General features: G+C 36.9%; 1 protein-coding gene across 3 annotated transcripts in view; it reads left to right on the forward strand.

Annotated features, from left to right (window-relative positions):
* LOC109050146 (TBC1 domain family member 22B-like) overlaps positions 1 to 22,332 on the forward strand; it is a 40,206-nt gene that overhangs the window by 16,164 nt on the left and 1,710 nt on the right. For 2 of the 3 annotated variants that reach the window (XM_042761756.1, XM_042761758.1), the window contains 4 exons: positions 7,147 to 7,253; positions 9,225 to 9,300; positions 14,587 to 14,714; positions 21,746 to 21,841. In XM_042761756.1, the coding sequence (XP_042617690.1) occupies positions 7,147 to 7,253; positions 9,225 to 9,300; positions 14,587 to 14,714; positions 21,746 to 21,841 (407 nt within the window). Of the gene's footprint in view, positions 1 to 7,146; positions 7,254 to 9,224; positions 9,301 to 14,586; positions 14,715 to 15,963; positions 16,703 to 21,745; positions 21,842 to 22,332 lie in introns of those variants that run through there. The other variant, XM_042761759.1, reaches the window with a different exon arrangement.

Raw genomic sequence — 22,332 nt, forward strand, 5'->3', positions numbered from 1 at the left:
CTATATCGCTCTATCCGATGTTCTGTTTATCTATCTTTCTGTTTATTCAGTCTAACGTTATATCATTCTATCTTTCGCATTTTAGCATTCTTTCTGTTCATCTTTCATTTTGTCATTCTTTATGTTCTATCTATCGTTCTATCGATTGTTCTGTCACTCGTTCTCTCCATCTATCACGTTCTGTCTGTCTGTCTATAGATAGATAGAGGGAGAGATGAAGACAGACGGATAAAGAGAGACAGACAGGGAGGACTCTCGTCCTCATTGCTATTCTCCCGCCACCCGGCAGCCTTCCCCTCCCTTCCTTATTTATTTCCTGTCCTCTCATGTGAAGGTTAATTACTTATGGATAGTTAAGGATTACAGAAGAACAATAGGAGGCTCATTGATCTCTCTGGTGTGCCGCTGGTGCAATGTCACCAGTGCAAACACCGGGACATACCCACAGATTACCTGGATCACCAATCGATTTCTCTTTTTCTCCCGTCTGTCTGTCTCTCTCTGGCTGTCTACCTCGCCCACCACTCTCTCTGTCTTTTCCTCATCCCTCTGTTTCTCCACAAAGCTCATTTAGCGAAAAGCAGATTTTTCATACAGATGCTTTTGTGTCATTCTGCAGGGCCTTTCTATCTCTAATTTGTTTGTGGGCCGTGTGAATGTGTGTGTGTGTGTGTGTTTGGGATTCACCGCGTGTGTGAGCGAGTGACTCAGTGCAGCAGGTAGAATGAGCCGCATTGATCGGCTGGATTTAAGTGTTTACAGAGGCTTGCGAGGGTGCAGAGCACACGGTGAGGGGCTCGACCCACCGATCGATACATCTGAACGAACTTCATGATCCCAACATGCTGCCAGCGGGAGATAGAAGAGTAAGGTTAGCGCCCTCCCTGTGACGCGGGTTTCACCCCCATCGTCGAGGCCGCGGGGCGAAAACGTCTGAGTTTGCTGGCTATAACGGCTTCGCCTACTCTCATACGCAGCGTTTTGCCAACTTTAGCTGCGCTGCTTCTCTTGGCCGACACGCCTCACTGGCTTTCTAGGGCTCCTCTGCGAGCTTTTTAACTTTCTGCTGAGACTGTCCTCCGAGAGAGATGGCATAGGAGAGTATTGGCGCCTCGCATTTAGCTCAATATCAGCGAGTAGCGTTTTAAATAGTAGCCGGCAGGAAGGAGAGTCACGGCGCCCTTCGGTTTAAAGTGTTGGTATTGATGCGCCAAAGAATTTGAAGTGGAGAGAGAGACGTGGCCGAGAGAGAGGGAATATTCTCAAAGGGTAAATCATCACATTTACCCTGACAGACAAAGAGGACAGCGGTGAAATCTCCTCTGTAAAGCATTAATGCCCTGTCTCCGTCTCTCAACTGTCCCTCATACACACACACACACACATTGTTTTTTTTTTACTGAAGAGGGTGTGTAATATTCTCACCTTATTATTTATTGCCTTCCTGGTTTTATGGACTGTTATTTGCGCCGTCACAGTGCAGTTTTAGTATTTGATGGATGGTCTGGGTGAGAAAAGTTTGTGGTTTGGTGGTGGTGTTGTTGCTCAATAATCCGCAAGAGGGTAAAATCACAAATGCACCGCTATTTTGGCTTGAATATGTTCAACAAAAATTCAAATTGTTCATAAAATAACAGTATAGTTTGTTTTATGAACTGTAGGCTGTTTATAGTTGTTAAGGGACATGACTATTTAAAGGAATTGTTCTTTCAAAAATGATTATGTAATTTACTCACTCACATGTCAATCCATGACTTTCTCCTGTGGAAGAAGAATAAACCAGTTGCTGAATAAGTCAGTAAAGAATAAATCAGTCAATCTTTTCCATGGAATTGGCATCTGGAGCTTTTTAATCTTGCAAAAAGCACCATAGAGGTAGTACGTAGGACTTGTGCACTATATTCCAAGTCATTTAATAGCTTTGTGAAAGTTATTAACTGAAAACCTTCTCCTTTAGTGGTTGCGATTGGAGCATTAAATCAGTGAGTTAATCTCAAGACCAAGATTGGTCTGAATCTGTTAATTTTTAATTTAATTTAATTTTTTGGTGAATGATTAATTCAGACCAGTGTTGTGAACTGAATCAATTTTCATTGTGTTGAATCTGAGCAATAAGCCGCAAGAGGGTAAAATCCCTACTGCATAGCTTTTGTAGCTTGAAATGTTCAACAAAAAAATTTAAGTAACTTCTAGAATCACAGTAATATAGTTTATAAACTGTAGACTGTTTATAGTTGTCAAGCAACATGACTCTTTAAGGGAATTGCTCAATTCAAAAATTCATATTCTGTAATTTACTCATGTCAATCCAAATCTGTACATCTAAGAATGAATCAGCAACCTAAATGAGTCAGTGAAGAATGAATCAGTTTTAGCAATTGGAGCTTTTTAAGTTTAAAAAAAAAAAAAAAGCACCATTAAGAAGTCTGTCTGAGATTGAAATTCATTTTATTCAATGAAAATCTTCTCCTCCAGTGGTTGTGACTGGATCATTACATCGTTGTTTGAGCACAAGACCCAGGTTGGTTTAAATTTGTGATTGACTCACTCAGACCAGTTTTGTGAACTGAATCAAGTGATTCATCAATCTAATTGGTTACGAATCAGACATGGCTACTTCTCCTAATGAACATGCCAAGTAGAGCTAGGGCAAATGCCAAGAGTCAGTTCATTATTGCGGTCTATTTGTCAAACAAAAATGTTATATGGCTTGAAAGATTTTAAAGAAAGTGCATGAGTCATATATTAGCCTTTAACATAATTTTTTGAAGCCTGAAAGCTCCAGTCCCTGTTTATTGCAGTTGTATGGAACATAGAAACCAGTTCAACTCAAATTACTCTTGTCTTTTTCCACCAAAGAAAGGAAGTCATACAAGTTTGGAATGAAAAAAATCATGAATTTTGGGGTAACTATTCCATTCATAAAGAATTCAATTGATGTGTGGTCACCGGGTGTGCGCCTGTCTGCATATTTTATAAACGGCTTTGAACATGGCTCATCCAATCCACTTTTAGAGTCTGAGCTCAATAATACGGATCATTTAATTCTCAACCTGAGATGTGCAGGAATGACCTGAATGAGCAGTGATTTGTTTCACGAGTTGAAGACTTGACTCATGATTACTGAATGATCTCTCAGGTCGCTTAATTTTGCACACTGCACAATAACCCCCTTTTTCTCCATGGGGTCAGAGAACAGGGTGGCAAAGCCTCTCTTTGTGCCACAAACAGGATTTCTCCTGCCTTCTGTAAAGCTGCTTTATGCAGCAGCTCTATGTGTGTGTCTGTGTGTGTGTGTGTGTGTGTGTGTGTGTGTGTGTGTGTTTGTGTGTTTGTGTGTGTGTGTGTGTGTGTGTGTGTGTGTGTGTGTGTGTCCGAAGCTTTGGAGTGATGTGGAAATGTGGAGAGCTAAATGGATCAGGAATCTCTTCAGTGCTGCAGCCAGTGACATATGGCCCGGCCCATGACCAGTAGGGCACTGCATGCTTCATTTGTGGTCAAAGAGGGTTATTTGCTTTGCTTGTACAGCTATTTTTCCCCCTGCCAGCTCTTTCCTGTCGTTCTCCATCCGTCTTTTTTTTTTTTTACTTGAATCCCATCCGGGCTCTCACTCGGCCCCACATCAGCTGTTCTTCCTGCTGCAATGCAGAGGTTTACTGACAGTTTGCTCAGAGTTTGAGCAGAGAGGTTTTTGCCAGTTTTTACCTGCTACCAGTCTGATTCACATTTGTTGACCACATTCATTTAATGCAAATTTCAGTGTAAATTGTTTGTAAAATCGTTTTTCTGTGAATTAATTCAATTAAATTGCTTTTCACAATACAAATCGTTGAAAAGCAACTTTACATAAAATTATGTTTCTACAATATATTTAGTAGTTGCTTGTCAGTAGTGACTGTCAGTTAATGTACATATGGCAGAAATGTATGGGAAAATCAATTAAAGATGTAATCAAACAGACAATGAACATTATTAACAGCAATTATTATATGTTGCAATCAAACTTATAGCAACATTTGGTAGTTCTATATGTTGTTTCAGGGTTGGCATCATCTGAGGTCCTCTGAGGGGCTGGCATCATCTCTTCTCAGGTGTTCTGGATTCAGACTGAAGCTTCTGTAAATCCCAGTTACCATGGGATGTCAATCCTGTGGCAAAAACATAGAAACCAATAGAGACATAATTAGCGTAGCTGCTGTTCCAACCAAGCAAAATTGATTTGTTTAACCCAAACTAAAGAATAATAATGTGCATTTGATCAGATATAACTGCAGTACAAGATTATGAGATGCATTATTTGAATGCTTGACCAAAGAGATGTGTCTTTAATCTAGATTTAAACAGAGAGAGTGTGTCTGAACCCCGAACATTATCAGGAAGGCTATTCCAGAGTTTGGGAGCCAAATGCGAAAAACTTTGCCTTCTTTAGTGGACTTTGTTATCCAAGGTACTATCAAAAGTCCAGTGTTTTGCGACCTTAGGTAGCGTGGTAGAAGACTAGTTAGGTACGCAGGATCTAACCCATTAAGGGCCTTATAGGTAAGTAGTAATATTTTGTAACTGATACAGAACTTAATAGGTAGCCAGTGCAGAGACTGTAAAATTGGGGTAATATGATCATATTTTCTTGACCTGGTAAGGACTCTAGCAGTGCATTACAATAGTCCAGTCTAGAGGTCATTAATGCATGAACTAGCTTTTCTGCATCAGAAACAGGTTACATGTTTTGTAGCTTGGCAATGTTTCTAGGATGGAGGAATGCTGTTTTTGTAACATGGAAATTGTTGCAAATTGTAATCCAAGAGATTCTGTTAACTGTTTTTTGTCCAATAAGTAATATCTCTGTCTCATCTGAATTTAACAGGAGAAAATTATTGGTCATCCAATCTTTTACATTTTTAACACACTCTGTTAGCTTAGATAATTTAGAAGTTTCATTTGGTCTTGTTGGGATATATAGTTGAGTATCATCAGCATAACACTGGAAACTAATCTCGTATTTTCTAACAATATTACCAATGGGCAACATGTATATTGAAAATAGCAGATGACCTAGGACAGATCCTTGTGGCACTCCATACTTTACTGGTGATAACTGAGATCACTCCCTGTTTAAATAAACAAAGTGGTAGCAATCGGACAGGTAGGATCTTAAAGGGGTCATATGATGCTGCTAAAAAGAACATTATTTTGTGTATTTGGTGTAATGCAATGTGTTTATGCAGTTTAAGGTTGAAAAACACATTATTTTCCATATAATGTACATTATTGTTGCTCCTCTATGCCCTGCCTTTCTGAAACGTGTCGATTTTTACAAAGCTCATCGTTCTGAAAAAGCGAGGTGTGCTTTGATTGGTCAGCTTTCCAGTGCGTTGTGATTGGCCGTGTGACAGCCCCTTAAAGAAATGAAATGTTAAGCTCCTTAACATACTATGCCATCTCGCGGACCATCAGCACGAGACTCAGTCCAGCTGCTCTGCTCATGCACATCCCATCATCGGTTCTCTTTTAGCAGTTCAGTCAATGTACTGTTAGGTGTTCTGAATAGTTCGATATTGGTTTATTTCGCATCAGAGGGAGTGTAAGGCATGTTTAGAAACCAAATAACTTAAGTAATTTGTGGATTAGTGCGTACTGGAGATGCAAACCCTTTCAAACGATTCAGTTCTATTTGGTGAAATGGTTCGATCGGTTCACTACACATAGCGAGTATAAATAAATAAATTCAGTCATCATTTACTCACCTTCATGTCTATCCAAATCTGTATGACTTACTTTCTACTGAAACACTCCAAAAATACACTACTTCTGTTAGGTCCAAACATTTTATTCATGTTACCTCCCTGACACTGTTTTAAAGTTTTGGGTACGATTTTTTTTTTTTTTATATGCTCCACAAGGCTGTAAAAAAAACAATAAAAACAGTAATGTTGTGAAATATTAAATAGAAACAGTTATTTTGAATTATAATAAAATAATTGAAATGTAATTTATCCCCGTGATGGCAAAGCTTAATTTTCAGCAATCTTCAATCTTCAGTGTCACATGATCCTTTAGAAATCATTCTAATATGCTGATTTACTACTCAATAAACATTTCTCATTATCATCAAAGCTGAAAAATGGTTGTGAAAACAGAGATGCATTTTTTTTCCAGGATTCTTTGATAAATAAAAATTTTAAGAACAGCATTTTTTTTTTTTTAAATAAAAATGTTTTGTAACATTATAAATGTCTTTACTGTCACTTTTCATCAGTTGCATGCGTCATTGCAAAAGTATTAATTTGAAAAAAAAAAATCTTACTGACCCCAAACTTTTGAACGGTAGCGTACATGCATTTATACGTCTAAAAGTTTGCTGTTGACAGTCAGTTTGATTTTGTCTCTAACCACAGACCTCAGCAGCAGTTGTCAGTGTGGTCTTCAGCACGTGGTCCTCAGTTGAGTATCTACGGTCGTTCGAGAGCATGTATTCTTCATTGTGTCTTCGACCTTGGATCTGACCTTCTTCTTATCTATATTTCAGCCCTCATGTTCTGCAGTAACAGTCGCGTGACTGACTGAATTGCTTTGGCGATGCGCAAGCTGCATGCAAACATGCCTAGAGCACGCTCTCTCTCTTTCTCTTTACTCAGTGCTTCATCAAAATAGCTCCTTGTCCTTCCTTCCCCTCCCCAGTCCCTCCATCCTTATTAAGAAAAGAGCAAGAGAGAAATCAAGAGATGTAGGACTACATTAGTTGCACGGTAGGTGCGTGGAGTGGCACACAGAAGTCTCTTCCAGCCAGGTCTAGCTCTCTGGGGCATAATGTGTGTATCAGCATCATTTAGCACATACTGTTTAAAGAGTTGGGAAAGGTCATGGCTGTGAGGGGAAGCCTGCGGTGGGAGGGAGGGAGAAAAAGGGACGAGAAAGTGAGTTGATTAATGTGTTGAATAAAGAATGCAGTTTGCCGGCTAATGATCTAATGGCTCCGTGGTGTCTGTGCATACCACACACCAGAGCTGCTGTTGCCTGCAAGAAAACAAAGACTGCTGAGAACACCTGCAGCATATGCTGGTTTGATCTGCTGCTCACCGAACGTGTGTGTGTGTGTGTGTGTTGTGTGTGTGTGTGTGTGTTGTGTGTGTGTGTTCTTTTTCATAGAGGAAGATGTGGAAAATTTCGAAATGGCAAGCTTGCCCCAGGATACACAACGAAACATTGAAGCCGACAGCTTTTGGTGCATGAGCAAATTGCTGGATGGGATACAGGTATTTGATTCACTTGAGGTTTGACTGGTTAGATGGGAGATGCCATAACCATCTTTCTCCAGTGAATTCCATTCAAAAGTAGCCATTCATGATAATTATTTTATTTTATTTATTTAGTTTTTGCACAAGCAGTTTATAATTCCTAACTCTTTGATTTCACCTTTGTCATCACTGTTTTCTTTTTCTTCATCTTCATAATAATAATCTATTTATTTTTACTCTGAATATTTTGTGTAATTTATTTCTAAACATAAATTCATATGTACGGTAAATGTATCATTAAATTTCATTCATGCATCATTTTTCTTATTTCTTTCAGTCATATTATTCTTATCCTTTTTATTTCTGTAACATTTCTAATAATAATCATCATCATCATCATCATCTTTTTGTTGTTACTATATTTGTTTTGTTTTTTTAAAGGAGGCAAAATTCTTTATATCTTCATCGTCATCAAAGTAATAATATTAATGATATTTTTGTTACTGTTAATATTTTATTTATTGTTTTATTAACATATGTAAATATATAGATACATTTATACTAAATATATTTAACTCCTCAAAATAATAATAATAATAATAATACAAAAAAAATAATCTTTTTTTGTTGGTGTACTGTTACTGATATTTTATATAATTTTTAAATAATTTTCAAATATAAATTTCATTTTATTTGTGCTGTTGGCATCATCTTATTCTTAATTATTTTCTACATTTCTTAATAATTTTTTTATTTTTTTATTTTAAGGAGGCAAAATTCAAATCCCATTCTTCACAAAGTTCAAATAAAAAACATTATGCACCAGCCAAGCTACTGCCATTAAGACAGTAAAGGTAATAGCTTTCTCCAGGCATCATAGACCTTCTCGGTCCATCCTCAGTTTCCTGAGGACAGTATCTCAGTATCATCATCTTCATCTCTTCTGTGCCTTTTTATTAAAACTAAACCCTGTAGTGGTCATCCTGTCCTTTTGTTCTTTGCCAAAAGCCATAGACAAGACCAACTCTGTTGTGCTTAAGGCCCAGAGGATAAGACACTTAGCCGCCTAGGGGAGACAGACATAAAAACTCTGAGAGGAAGTTTAAGCTAGGGGGATTCAGATTCAGGCTGTGTTCCTTTGAGAACGGCCCTCTGTGAGAGTGAGGCGAGCATGTGAGGGCACTCATCTGCAGGCAGAAGCAAGGGTCAGATGCAGGCCGCAGTCAGGTTGTCCTGTGGGCCGCTCAGTGTTGTGTTGAGTGGAGCCGAGCTAAAGGGCAGAACATGCGCATGGATCAGAACACAGAATGTGTCTTCCCATGCAGTTGTCCCCCGGGCTAAAACACGAGCCACAGCACAGTTTAGGGTAAATTGACTTTTGTGAAGCTGATTTGAGAAGTTAGTGTACTCTAAATGAGGGCATACATTAATTATGAAATAACTAGAAATGTAACGTTATAGTTCCTACAGTTCATTACACTTTATTATTTTTGCACAAGCAGCTTGTAAATCCTAACTATTTAATTTCACCTTTGTCGTTACTGTTTTCTTTTTCTTCAACTATTTATTTTATTTAATTATTTTTTATCTTAAATGTAACATGATTTTTAGTTTTTTTTAATTATATTTTATTTTTCAACTCTGCTTTTTTTCAACCTTCAACATGCAGCCAAATATTTTTTGCAAGCAGTCTTTAATTGATTAAATGTATTTGTTTGTTTGATTTAATTTTTAATGTGATTTGTTTGTTTGTTTATTTGAGTGCTCTTAAAAGCATTTTTACAGGTTTAATTTTAACAATTACCACATAGAATAAAATTTGCTTTTCCATAGCACTAATTGCAGTGCTTTTCATGTGTAGGCCAAAGTGGCGCATGATGCTTGTATTGAGCGATTTAAGCTCTTATATAAGTCATGTGAAAGAGCCTTAACAAGTTGATAGAATAATTATTCCATGTTCTAAATACTGCCTTTGTTTTTCTCTATCAGGACAACTACACATTTGCCCAGCCTGGGATTCAGATTAAAGTCAAGGCGCTGGAAGAGCTTGTTAGCAGAATAGATGGTAAGATCATATTGACAAACACATCATCTACCAATTCCTTTCACACTGCATAGAATTAAAGGGGACCTAGTGCTTTTTACAAGATGTAAAATAAGTCTCTGATGTCCCCAGAGTGTGTGTGTGACGTTTTAGCTCAAAATACCTTACAGAATTTTTTTATAGCTTGTTAAAATTGCCATTTTTATGGTATGAGCCAAAACGTGCCATTTTTGTCTTTCTCTTTAAATGCAAATGAGCTGGTGCTTGTGGAGAAGAGGGCGGAGCTTCAAGAGCTCAAGCTCTGCAGCAGACTCTATTGCAAGCTCCGGCAATACCAGTGCTAGCCTTTGCAAATAAACACTCCACTATTAGTACAAGCCTGTTATCTTTACAGAAAACGAACTCGGTTTAAAAGTCAGTCATCTGATTGTACTGTGCATAAGAAAACAAACTCGGTTTAAAAGTAAGAAGGGAGCACGGCGTGATAAAAATAACTCATGGTGCCATACAAACTTTATAAGTTCCACTTGTGATTATGAGCTCGACTAATTCCAGCGATTGACTTCACATTGCTTTCATAAGCAATTTTAACTGTTACGTTCCTATTCACAATCATTCTGGTAGAACGTGAAGGCAGCATCAGTGAAAACAGAGAGACAGTGGTAGCTTTAGCAACATTAGCCTAGCCTGCAAAGAAGCTCTTTCAGAAAGGAAATTTATAAAACTAACGCATGATACTTACTTACTTCTGGAGGTGTAGCTGGATCACGAAAAGTTGGCACTGCTTCATCCTTCAGGAGCAACTTTTGTACAAAACCTGCTTTATACTGACCCTCATTCACAAAGCAGTCCGGTGTAAAATGATTCGCGCAGACATAAACCAATTATTTTTTGTGTTGTTGGGGGATTTTTTTTTTTGATATAATTTTATCCACCTTGTCTTCAGCGGCTCAGATTTCGGGAGTAAGGAGAGAGCTATGTGGATTCATATATCCAGCTGCAGAACACCTAAAAGACTTACTCATCAGTGCAGCAATGGCGGATTGTTTACAACTCTCTGTGAACTCGCTCGGAGCGGTTCTATGTTATAACGGCAGTGTTTGTCAATATTCGTGGGCGGGGCCTGTGGCTAATGTGACGTCACATTAGCATCAGGTCAGAAAACGGGTAGTTGGGAGACATTGCTTATGATCTATGGAGATTTAAAAAAAAGGAGTGGATGGATTTTTATCATTGTAGGGTGGTTGTGCACACACACTGCCAACACACATTTATGACCAAACACCATGCAAAAGTGAATTTTGCATTATAGGTCCCCTTTAAAGGAATAATTTGTGTAAAAAAAAATACGAATTTTGAAAATATGCTCATGCGCATGTAATTTAAAAGATATATCAGAACTACTAAATAATGAAAAGCAAAATTAAATTCAAGATTCTAAGATTAAATTTCCATTTGGAATTGAACAGGCCCCTGGTCAAGAGCAGTGTGAAGATTCCATCAAATTTCTCATTTAGTGTTCCTATGGAAAAAACTATTTGCAACAACATCAGAATGAGTAAATGATTACAACATTTTATTATTTGGGTGAAATGGTTATTTAAAATGTTTGGTGTAGTTGGTCCTGGTCGCCAAACAGGTTATCTTTGAAGCTCCTTGAAAGAAATCACACTCTTTTTGCACTTTGTTTTTGACATTTTAACAAAGCTGTACTCATAGATATATTTATTTCTTTTGTCAGTTGTTGTAGCAAGTGGTTTTTGTTTGAGTCTAATTGTCGAGTCCGAGTCGAGTCTCGAGTCCCAGTGTTCGAGTCCGAGTCCCAGTCCGAGTCCACCAAAGAAGAGTCCGAGTCGAGTCCTAGTCGAGACACCATACCAGAGTTCGAGTCCGAGTCGAGTCTCGAGTCCCGTATTCGAGTCCGAGCGAGTCTCGAGCTCCCAGTGCCTACATGTCCTCCACTCTGGGACCTTCAAAGAACTGATAAAAATTAAAGAGGTTCTACATTAAACAAAAATGACACCACTGTCACGATTGCAAAGGGAGTATTTTATTTACTGATTTGACATATACACTTTGCAACACACTTTGCAACTTTACGACGCCATCAAAAGCATGTGTGTACTTCCATTGTTGTGAACCTGTGATTGAGAACTAGCGTCAAAAAATTTACAAATTGCATGTTTAAATCATGCTGCAGTTTTCAATTTAAAAGCTGTTGCATTTTAAAATCAGACACAGTGACTATTGCAACAGACAAAAAAAAAATCATGTAATCTGATCTGACAACAGTGACTAGTAAGTTATCAACAAACAAAAAAATTGTGTAATCCGAACCAGACATTAGCAACATCGTCGACGTGATGCCAAATTGTTCGGCCAACCCTAGCTTCTTCTGTTTATTATCATATACATTAGTCAAATAATAGTTTTTTAAAAGCTAACGTTGCCAATGGAAATCATTTTACTTACTTTACTGGGTGCATCCGTGACAGGTGCCTGTTAAAGTTTGAAGTTGTCCAGTCTTTTCCTCAATTGTGCGATTACACACACAACATTCAGCGCTGCTCTTTCCAGCATTAGATGCAAAATTCGTGTAGGCGAAGTTCACGATCCGGGGCACATCTTTCTGCATTTTCCAAATGTGAACATTTAGCGAATCATGCACGAGCGTAAAGTGAGTGACGTCAGTGAATGTGTTGTCAAGCAAAGAGAGAGAGCGGTAGCAGTGTCTGTGAGGGAAAAAAAAGTTGATCCCGGCCGGTCTCTTTGCAGGAGTAACACCTTATATAATTTTTTTATAACATATTTAGTTCAAAAACAACGTGATTAATGCTCAAGTCCGATTTTATATATCCTCGAGTTCCGAGTCCAAGTACGAGTCACTCAGTCCCGCAAATTCCAAGTCGAGTCACGAGTCCAGAGAATGGAGTCTCGAGTCGGACTCGAGTCCAAAGAATAGTGACTCGAGTCGGACTCGAGTCCGAGTCCAGGACTAGAGTACTCCATCACTGGTTGTAGCTGTTGTGTAGTATTAGATATATTTATTTTTTTTGTGAGTTGTTTTAGATGTTGTGGTGAAAGTTACTTTGGGCCCAACCGTGTGCCACTTTTTGCGACGTGTCAGAATTTTTTTTTTAACACCCTCAGAAGCTTCAGCACAAATAACACACCATGACTGCCAGAACAAAATGGCAGAGTCTGGAGTCCCTCAAATGATCCCATCTATTTTGCCCTTTGCCCTCCAGAATGATGTGAGCTAGTTGTCTCGAACCTTAAATAGCAGTGCAAAATGTTCAAAACAACAAGGAGTTGTTTTTCTGCCGGGGTGCGATCTTGTTCATCACCTCGGAAAAGACTTGTTTTCCCATGGTGTTGGCCGTTTCTGTTTCTTGGAGTCACACGTTTCCATTATGCCACTAGTCCGCCTCTGTTTTTTTTCCTTGAGAGTGTTTATACCATCTGGACGCCTCCTCCCCTGTTCAGAGTGTTTGGTGTGATAAGCTGAACAGCCCACACTGAAACTCTCGGTGAGAGCCGCCGTGCGCCTCTTTCCCATCCATCAGCATCCACCAGCACTGTGAGCAATAGCAGACCCCACAGTCTCACCGGGGGGCACAGGAGAGAAATCAATTCCCCATAAGCCCCTGCGATTAGGGTGTGAAGGCAAATGGAAGTGAGCTTGAGAGGAGAGACGAATTGGAGTGGACTGAGCGAAGGGAAAACAAATCACACTTTCAAGAAGACTATAGGAAGATTCACTAGCAAGTAGAGGTTGTTTTTTTTTTTTTTTTTTTTTTTTTTTTAATAAAATGAGAAAAATAAGTGTTTATATATATATTTACATTTAGTCATTTTGCAAACGATTTTATCCAAAGTGACTTATAATTGGGGGATACATAAAGAGGCAAACAGATACAGGAAGTGCTTATAATAATAAAGTTTTAGACCTGGTTCAAATAAGTACAAGCTAGAAAGAGAAGGAATAAATAAAGAGAGACAATTTTATTTTATTATTTTTTTTGACTTTGAGTGAAGTGTATCTTATGCTTGCCGAGGCTGAATTTATTTGATGAAAAAACATCAAAAGCAGTAATATTGTGAAATATTATGACAGCTATTTTAATATGACAAATATTTTAATAAACTATCTGATTTGCTGCTCAAGAACTAATACTCTTTATTATGCATAAATTTATAAACCATTATAAAGACTAAAATAATTGTTATGCTGTCCAAAACATTTAATTTTTTTTATTCACTGCATACATTTACTTTGCAAATGTAATTTAAATTATTATTAAAATTTTTGTGAATAAAGTAGCATTAGGACTTTACAAAATATTGCCATTTAAAATATGTACCACAAAATTTATAAACAAAGTGGTACATGTCTGTCCTGTTTTAACAAGTACAATGTATCAATCTGTGATGCCTCTTAATTTTTTTTTTATATTTATCTGGAAAGGTAGGGGTTTTTTCTCTCTATTTGAGGACCAAAAAAAAGATTTTTAAGGTATTTTTCAGAAAAAGAAAGTGGTTTCAATTTTGTGGCACAAAAAAATTGTTTGCAAATATTTTATACTTTCATTTTGTTTGCTCAAATCAGAATCATTATCAACAAACCTTTTGTTGTTGTTTTTTTTAAGAAGTGGGATTGCGAATGAAGTGAATTTGTGATAAATGTTCAATCCTCACACCAATGACTCACTCCATTAGTTGAATCCATTATGATACAACCCTTATGTAACATCTCAAAGATCATTTATTGTTAAAACCTTTTTTCTTTTCTTTTTTTGGTGAAATGTTGTTTTTGCTTTTATTCGTGGCAGTAAAAGTTTCCATTTTCTTTCTGATAGGTCAGACTTCAGTTCTCAGTACATTTAGAGACCTGTCACATTTCCTCCATCAGTGTTTATCAGGAGTCTGGTCAATACAGCCACTTTCGAAAGCCATTCTTATTCTGTTCAAAGGCCGAACGAGAGCTTATCAGAAAAATCCCTCTTTCAATGAGCTAAGCACCATGTCTACATTTCTTTTCCACCCCAACCTTCTGTCTCTCTCTCACTCTCTCTCTATTCAATCGAATATAATTACACACACGCTGAGGATCTATAATGTTAATTCAGTGAAACAGGTGTGGGGAGAATTCAACAATAGCTGGTGATCTTAGTTCAGGGCCAGAGTGCTTCTTTAAACAATGGGGGTCTATACATGGTTTTCAAAAGCTACTCCCAGTGCAGCACTTTGCTGAAGGTACCAGCAAATAGATATAACCCCCCTGTGCTTTCTTTTCTATGCCCACAGAGGATGTCCACGTGCACTTTCAGAAGTGTGAGGTGGAGTATCTGCAGTTTGCTTTCCGCTGGATGAATAATCTACTGATGCGGGAGCTGCCGCTGCGCTGTACCATTCGCCTGTGGGACACCTACCAGGTACAGCTGAACCAGCACCAGCCAAAACATGTCGGGAAAGCCTTTACATGTGCTTTTGTGTCAAATTTATGTGTCATTTATCTGATGGTTTTAATCAAAGTGGCCTGGGGTTAAGTGTCTTGAACAAGAACAATGGTGATGGTTCATGGATCAGCTATGTGTTTTAACCTGTGACCTTTTGGTTGTCAGCCCAATGCTTGAACCTCTAGTAGGAGTATAATTAATTGTGTTTAGGATTGTTTTTCAGTTCGGTTACTTTGGTGCACTTCATAATTATTTTTAATAATATGCAAACTACACATTTCGCCTGTAATAAAGCAGGGGTGTAGTAATTGTTGCTGCTACTAGAAATGTCTAAGTTTGCTATTCCCTGACTTTTTGGAAATAATCACTAGAAATGTGATTTAATATCTATAACAACAGCAATAATATAACTATTATTCTTCTATAGCTTTAGATGATTATTATTATTATTATTGCTTTAATAATATATTTATTCATATTTATGCTATACTGTTATATTTTATACATGATCAAATATTTATACAACATTTTACATTCAGAGTATTGTCATTTTAGATTAACTGTAGCGGTTTGGGATTTAAAAAATGGGCTTGTTTTCATTTTAAAAAACAGCGAAATTTAATTAAAAATTTTTTTAAATGTTTATTAGGTTTATAAATAGTTTATGAAGACAGGAATAAAAACAACAACAATAATAATAATAATAATAATAATTATTATTATTATTTTTGGGCCAATTCAGAAGATGATTTTTTGTTGAGCCCATATGTATTTATTTTTATTATATTTTTTTTTTACTTTAATTTTGTTATAGTAATAATAAGGGATTATTCAATTCCATAACTGATGCACAACCCTTTGTCACCTCCCATTACGTGGTTTCCTGGAAGAATGCATACTCCCATGAATGATTGCAAAGCTTCAAATAATATTTTAAATGCTTTAGAGGTTATGGGTGAAATGTCCTTGAAGACCATGCTGCTCATACATTTTTTTTTCTTGTTAAAATGGCAAAAGGTGTGAACTGGTCATATTGCTGTCATTCATTAATATTCTTTTGAAGAGTTTCCTTCTGATTTCCTTTCGTGTCCTGTCTGCATGTCCTCTCTCAGACTTTCTTTTGATATATCTCCTTGCTCATTTCTTTGTCCTTTACATTTGCCTTTGTCTATCTGCCGCTTCATCTCTCATGCATGGCGTTTTGACATGGATCCGTTTCCACAAGGTGGGTTTTATTGGATAAAGGGGAATAGTTATCAGGTGACAAGTGCAATCCGAGAGAGGATATGGTGAGTTGCTAACCATTATGCATGCTTGCATGTCATTTGCTTCTGTTCGTTTTGAATCGGTGATGTTGCCAAACATTATTGATGGGCATTTTGGATCATCAGCCCCTTAAAGGCAACATATAGAACACCTTTAACACATTTTGACACAATTTTTCTTATACATAGTTGTAAAATTTTATGGGAAAATATACTGAATGTACCTACTGAATGTTAGAAGCCCAGTTTCCTCTGGTTATTTTGCATCTGTTTTTCTTTCTCAGTTCCAGCTTTTTTTTTTTTGTCTTTATTTTCTCCGGTGTTTTTCACAGCAGGGTCAGGGTCGGGGCGAGCAAGAAAGGTAGCATTCACCCCCCTCGCTGAGGTAGAGGCGGGAAGTGTGTCAGTGAGGCCAGCCAAACACACAGAGAAATACTGAGCCATGATGTATATGTTTTCAAGGTTAAACCACGCTTAAACTCTCCATAATCTGCCCTGCCACCTTCACACATCAATGCATGCAAAGTTAATAATAAATCAAAGAGAGACATGCAGATCAATTGTTTAATAAAAAATTTGATGTTTTACCTCAGAACAAATCCTTAGAAAGTGTCTAAATCTTGCACATTCACAATGCATTTAACTTGAGTAATGTGATATATGCCAGTATACAAAATGTAACGTAATGTTCAGTGGGAATAATGTTGTTTGGTAATGTAAAAGTTTGGAGTTAATTGTTTTTGTCTAATTTATTTGATCAAAAATGCAGTAAAACTGACTGTAAAATAACTGTTTTCTATTTGAATATATTTTAAAATGTTAATTATTCCTGTGATCAAAGCTGAATTTTCAGCATCATTATTCCAATCTTCAGTTTCACATGATCCTTCAGAAATCATTCTGAAATGCTGATTTGCTGCTCAATTATCTGTAACTTATTATTATTATTATTATCAACTTTTTTTTTTTTTTAGGATCCTTTAAATAGAAAGTAAAAAAAAAAACTTTTATTTGAAGTTGAAGTATTTTGTAACATTATAAATGTTTTTTGATCAATTAAATGCATCCTTGCTGAATAAATGTATTAATTTCTTGAGTAATGGCTGCTGAAAAATTCAACTCTGTCATCACAGGATATATATTAAAAAAAGTACTTTATGAATGGTCTTTTTAAAATTACAATATTACTGTTTTATTGTATTTTTGTTCAAATAAATGCAGCCTTTGTGAGTGTAAGAGACAGAGAAGTATAGGAAGTGTAATCTTAATTATTCAAATCATTTGACCAGCAGTGTATATTATATCTTTCACTACCTACTTGATGTTAAATTCTTGACTTTACAGTTTTGACTCATAGAAGAACAAATACTATGGACCTGATCTCCATATCAATATAGATTTGTTTTTCAAACGTTGAACAAATTGGTAGAAGGTTGTGTAAAATATAAAGTAGCTTGATGCTGCCTATAAAGCAAAACTTGAGTGTATCTGAGCAGAAGTGGCTCATGAATATGTATGAATTCTGGCAGTCCAGGTTAAGTAGCAACATCTGCATGATCCAGTTCATATTCATTAGCTCAGCCATTACTTATTGTGCCATCATAATGAGCTTCAAAACCTTTTTTCTTTTTTCTGTGTTTTTCTTTATTATAACCTGAACTGATGAAGCGTGCACAGTAAGGCTAGCAGATTGGGGACAATTTGATTTCATGTTGCCATCTACCATTAATTACAGTCCTTTTTATTATCATTTTGTATTAAACTACCATTGTTCAAGTGACACTTTGGGCTTTTCTGATAACACTGCATAATATGTTCCTGATTAATTGTTAATGAATACATTCCTTGGTATATTCCAGTGAGCAGACACATGTTGCATGTTCGGCGGACCAGAGCAAGTTGATTAGATGAGGGCGTTTTGTCCAAAAAGACAGAGAAAAGAGCGTCAACTTCTCCTGGGCTCCTTTATCAGGTCCCTCCTGTAATTGCACGTTTGGCACAAAAGGCTTACTCCTCAAGATCAATTAGAGGTGCACAAAAAGCACAGGCCAGAAAGAAAGAGATGAGGGCAAAAGAAATGAAGAAGGAGAGAGAGAAAGGGCTGTGAAGACAAAAAGGAAAGTCATGTTAATGTCTGACTGATGGTCTGAAGCATCTGCATCTCATTAGTGAGATGGGTTCTGTTGAGAGGTGGAGGAGGGAACGCTTGGCTGTGAATAACCCCATGTCTGATGTGTTCTTAAGAAAGAGGGCTCAACCATGAACGCTTCTTTATTCTGCTTTTGTTTACTTAGTCTTTAGTCCTCTTATTTAGCAGTTTTTTCAGTCTTTTTCTTTCTTACAAACAAACAAGTACTCTATCAGTACTATAGTGCAGCAAAAATGTCATACATGTCAATACTATGGTACTTGTAGTATACTAAGTCCACTATTAGATTGAAAAAGGAGAAACAATATACTAACCGGCAAACTACCTTTTTTTGAGCTTTATTCACCAAGGATGCATTCAGATGATTAAAAGTGACTGTAAAGACATTTAAACTTTCTATTCATCAAATCATGGTTTTTACAAAAATAATAAGCTGCACAACTTTAAACTTTTTCAACATTCAAATTAATAAGAATTTTTAATTGATCAGCAGATCTGCATATTAATATGATTTCTGAAGGATCAAGTGATACTGAAGACTGGAGTAATTATGCTGAAAATTCAGATTTGATCATAGGAATAAAATACATTTTCAAATGTATTAAAATAGAAAACTGTTGTTTTATTTTAGAATATTTTTACTGCATTGACTGCAGTAATTGGTTTTACTGCATTGGTAGAACGACTTGTGTGCTTTGCGCTTTGGGTCGTTGTCTTGCTGCATGAACCACTTTCTCTTGAGACACAGTTCACGGACAGATTTTCTACAAGCCGTCTTTGCCCAGATGCAGCAAAACAGGCCCAAACCATGATATTATCACCACCACAGTTTCACAGATGGGATAAGATTCTCATGCTGGAATGCAGTTTTTTCTTTTCTCCAAATATAACACTTCTCATTTAAACCAACATGTTCTATTTTGGTCTCATCTATCCACAAAACATTTGTCCAATAGCTCTCGGGCTTGTCCACATAAACTTTATAAAACTGCAGACTGGCAGCAATGTCCTTTTTTTAGATTTTCTGTCCTTTTTAGTTTTCCTTGTTGAAAATGGTTGTTCAGTGTTTTCCTGATGGTGGACTCATGATGATTAACATTAGCCAATGTGAGAAAGGCCTTTAGTTTGCTTAGAAGTTACCCTGGGTTCCTTTGCAACCTCACAGACTATTACACATCATGCTTTTGGAGTGATATTTGTTGGTCGACACCTCCTGGGGAGGTTAACAGGCTCTTGAATTTTCTCCATTTGTACACATTGTGTCTGACTGTAGATTTGTGGAGTCCAAACTCTTTAGAGATGGTTTTGTAACCTTTTCTAGTCTGATGAGCAACAGCAACTCAACAGCAACAGATCCTCCTTTGTTCTTTAAAATAAAACAGGGCAGGCACTGACCCCTTGATATTAATCTCTTGAAAACACCTCTGGACAGATGGACTTTAATTTCACCTTCAAATTAACAGTTAATCCTAGAGATTCACATACTTTTACCACTCACAGATATGTAATATTGGATGATTTTCCTGAATAAATGACAAAAGACAAAAAAATAAATAAATAGTCTCATTTGTCTGACTGGGTTATTTTTGTCTGCTTTCAGGACTTGTGAGAAAATCTGATGTTTTGGATCATATTTATGCAGATAGAAAATTCTAAACTTTTTTTTTTAATGCACAGTTATTTTCCATTGTAGAAACAGCCTGTCTTAACAGTCTCACTCTTGCTATTTTTTTAAAAGTGCTTTTTAGTTCCTGAGGCTGATACACAGTATATGTACAGGCAAGTTGTTACTTTCAGAAAGATTAATTGTCAAGATTTGAACCCGGTGACTTGTCACCCTTCAAGCAAGAAACACCTCTGGACCAACACGTCTCATCATTTGAGAAGCAATAAACTCAACTCATAGATTTGTTCGTTTGTTTGCAATTTCTTTGTGCCTTCATAAAATCCAACTTTTTACTTCTTTCTCATTCTCTTACCCTTTTCTTCCTCTTTTCTCACTTCAAGAGGGACCAAGAAAAAGAAAGTAAACAAAGCTATTTATAACCGCTCGCTGTCTCTCAAGTGGCTGAATGTACCACACTGTACACAGCACAAGTAGAGGGGGATGCTAGGGAGAGAGGAGGACGAATGAGGAGCAGAGAGGCGAATTGGGTTGTGTCTTCTTTAGATACATTGGGAATAACTAACATGACCTAATTCCCTATCCAATAAATTAGATAGATGGTAAAACTACATTAGGAGCTCTGTGTAGAACCTCGACTGTAGCTGAATAATTTAACTAATAATATGTGTTGTCTTAAAACTCTTATTATTCATGATGGAAGTAAACTGTTGTTTTTATTTCTGGTCACAGAAAAGTGCAATCATTGGAGCCATGGCAAAGCCAACAAAATCAAAATATATATCCCAGCTTTAACTGGGAGATGGGTTTAAATCCAGCCCATGCCGTGACCTGATACCTTTTATCCCCTCCCTCATAATGTCATTGTGCTTGCTCTGCTATTCTAACCATATAGTAAAGGCAGAAGAATCTTCTTGCAGATCGTGGCTATACAGCAACCATTCATATTGGCAATGTTTATCAATGTCCAAAAAGGCAAATTTAAAAAAAAAAGGCATAATGAAAGTGGCTCATATGATTCATGTGCTGTTTCCCAAGTCTTCTGAAGTCATAATTCACCTTTGTAGATGAAATAGTGTTCTTTTAGTAATATTTTTAATATTATAGTATTTATTAATATTCTGAATTAGGTTCTACATTTTCAGTTTTCATTTTAATTTTCCATTAAGTTTCAGTCATTTTATGTGCATTTGTCAATTTGACCAGTTTAAATATTTTAGCTAATATTTATTTATTTATTTATTTTCCGTTTTAATAATTCAAAATCAACTTCAACTTAAGGTAGCTTTTCTATTTTTTGTAAGTTTTTTTTGTTTGTTTGTTTTTTAGTTGAAGTTTTTCATATATCAACTTTATTTTGATTAACAAAAATGATTGTTAATATACTGTATTTAGCTAATAATAACGGCACTGGTGAGAAACTGAAATTGTAATCATTATTTGTTGGAAATCTTTCCTTTTGTAGCTCTCAAATCTTTTTTATGTTCATGCTTATGACACTTTCATGTTGTCGTTTTTTTTTTTTTTTTTTTTTTCTTTTTTTTTTTCATAAATTGCTGTTGTAAAGAAAGCAAATGTGTGAAAATGTTTTAAGTAGAAAGAAAATCATGCCTTTATTATCAGCAGTCAGCAAGCCAAACATGACTATGAGGAAAAAGCTCCTTAAGATGTTCAGTTAAAAAGACAAATTCCTTTTAAAAAGCCTTAAAGGAAACACAATGGTTGAGTAAATAAATGATGGCAGAATTTTGGTGAACTATTGCTTTAAAGTTCAAAACTGGTGACTGGAAGGTTGCTGGTTCAATCCCTACATCCTCATGTCATCATTATTTTGCCCTTTGAGAAAGGCACTTAACCCCAGGGGTCTCTAATAAGTGTGCAGTATGTCACTTTGGATAATCATCTGCTTAATGACTGCTTACTAATGCAAGCATGTGTGTTCTTTTATGTGTCTGCTTTTGATCCTCAGGCCGAGTCAGAGGGATTCTCCCATTTCCACCTCTACGTGTGCGCTGCCTTCCTCATCAAATGGCGCAAAGAGATCCTCTCCATGTTGGACTTTCAGGTACCGACAATCTCCCGCATTTCACGTGTGTCACAGCCACTGAGCTCCATGAAGAAACGTGTGTGGTTTACATGTGACCGTCTGCGCTTCCCACACATGCATACCTCACTGGAAAGCGTCCCGGCCGTCACTTACCCCGAGAATATCGGAATAATTGGCCCTCCAGTGGAGCAGCCTCGGCTGTAACAAAATTTCACAGGCCAGCGGATTCACCACACCTCAGCGCCCACGAAACGAGAACATTCTGTTATTCGCCCCCCATTCTCACTCTTTCACGCTCTCTTTCGAAGGATCTCCACGCCTCAGCTCCATCTCTGATTCTCTCGTTTATTATTTGCCTCATTGTCAGGTCGGGTAGAGAAGGGTTTGATGAACAGTCATTGGAGCATGTGTTTATACTCGGGTTGTCAGTGGGTTATAATTATCACATTTAATCAACTGTGGACTGATGATCATGTTCACATGATCACATTCAGAAATTTGCTTTTATC

The sequence above is a fragment of the Cyprinus carpio genome, chromosome A8, assembly GCF_018340385.1.
Source record: "Cyprinus carpio isolate SPL01 chromosome A8, ASM1834038v1, whole genome shotgun sequence".
Lineage (NCBI taxonomy): Eukaryota > Metazoa > Chordata > Actinopteri > Cypriniformes > Cyprinidae > Cyprinus > Cyprinus carpio.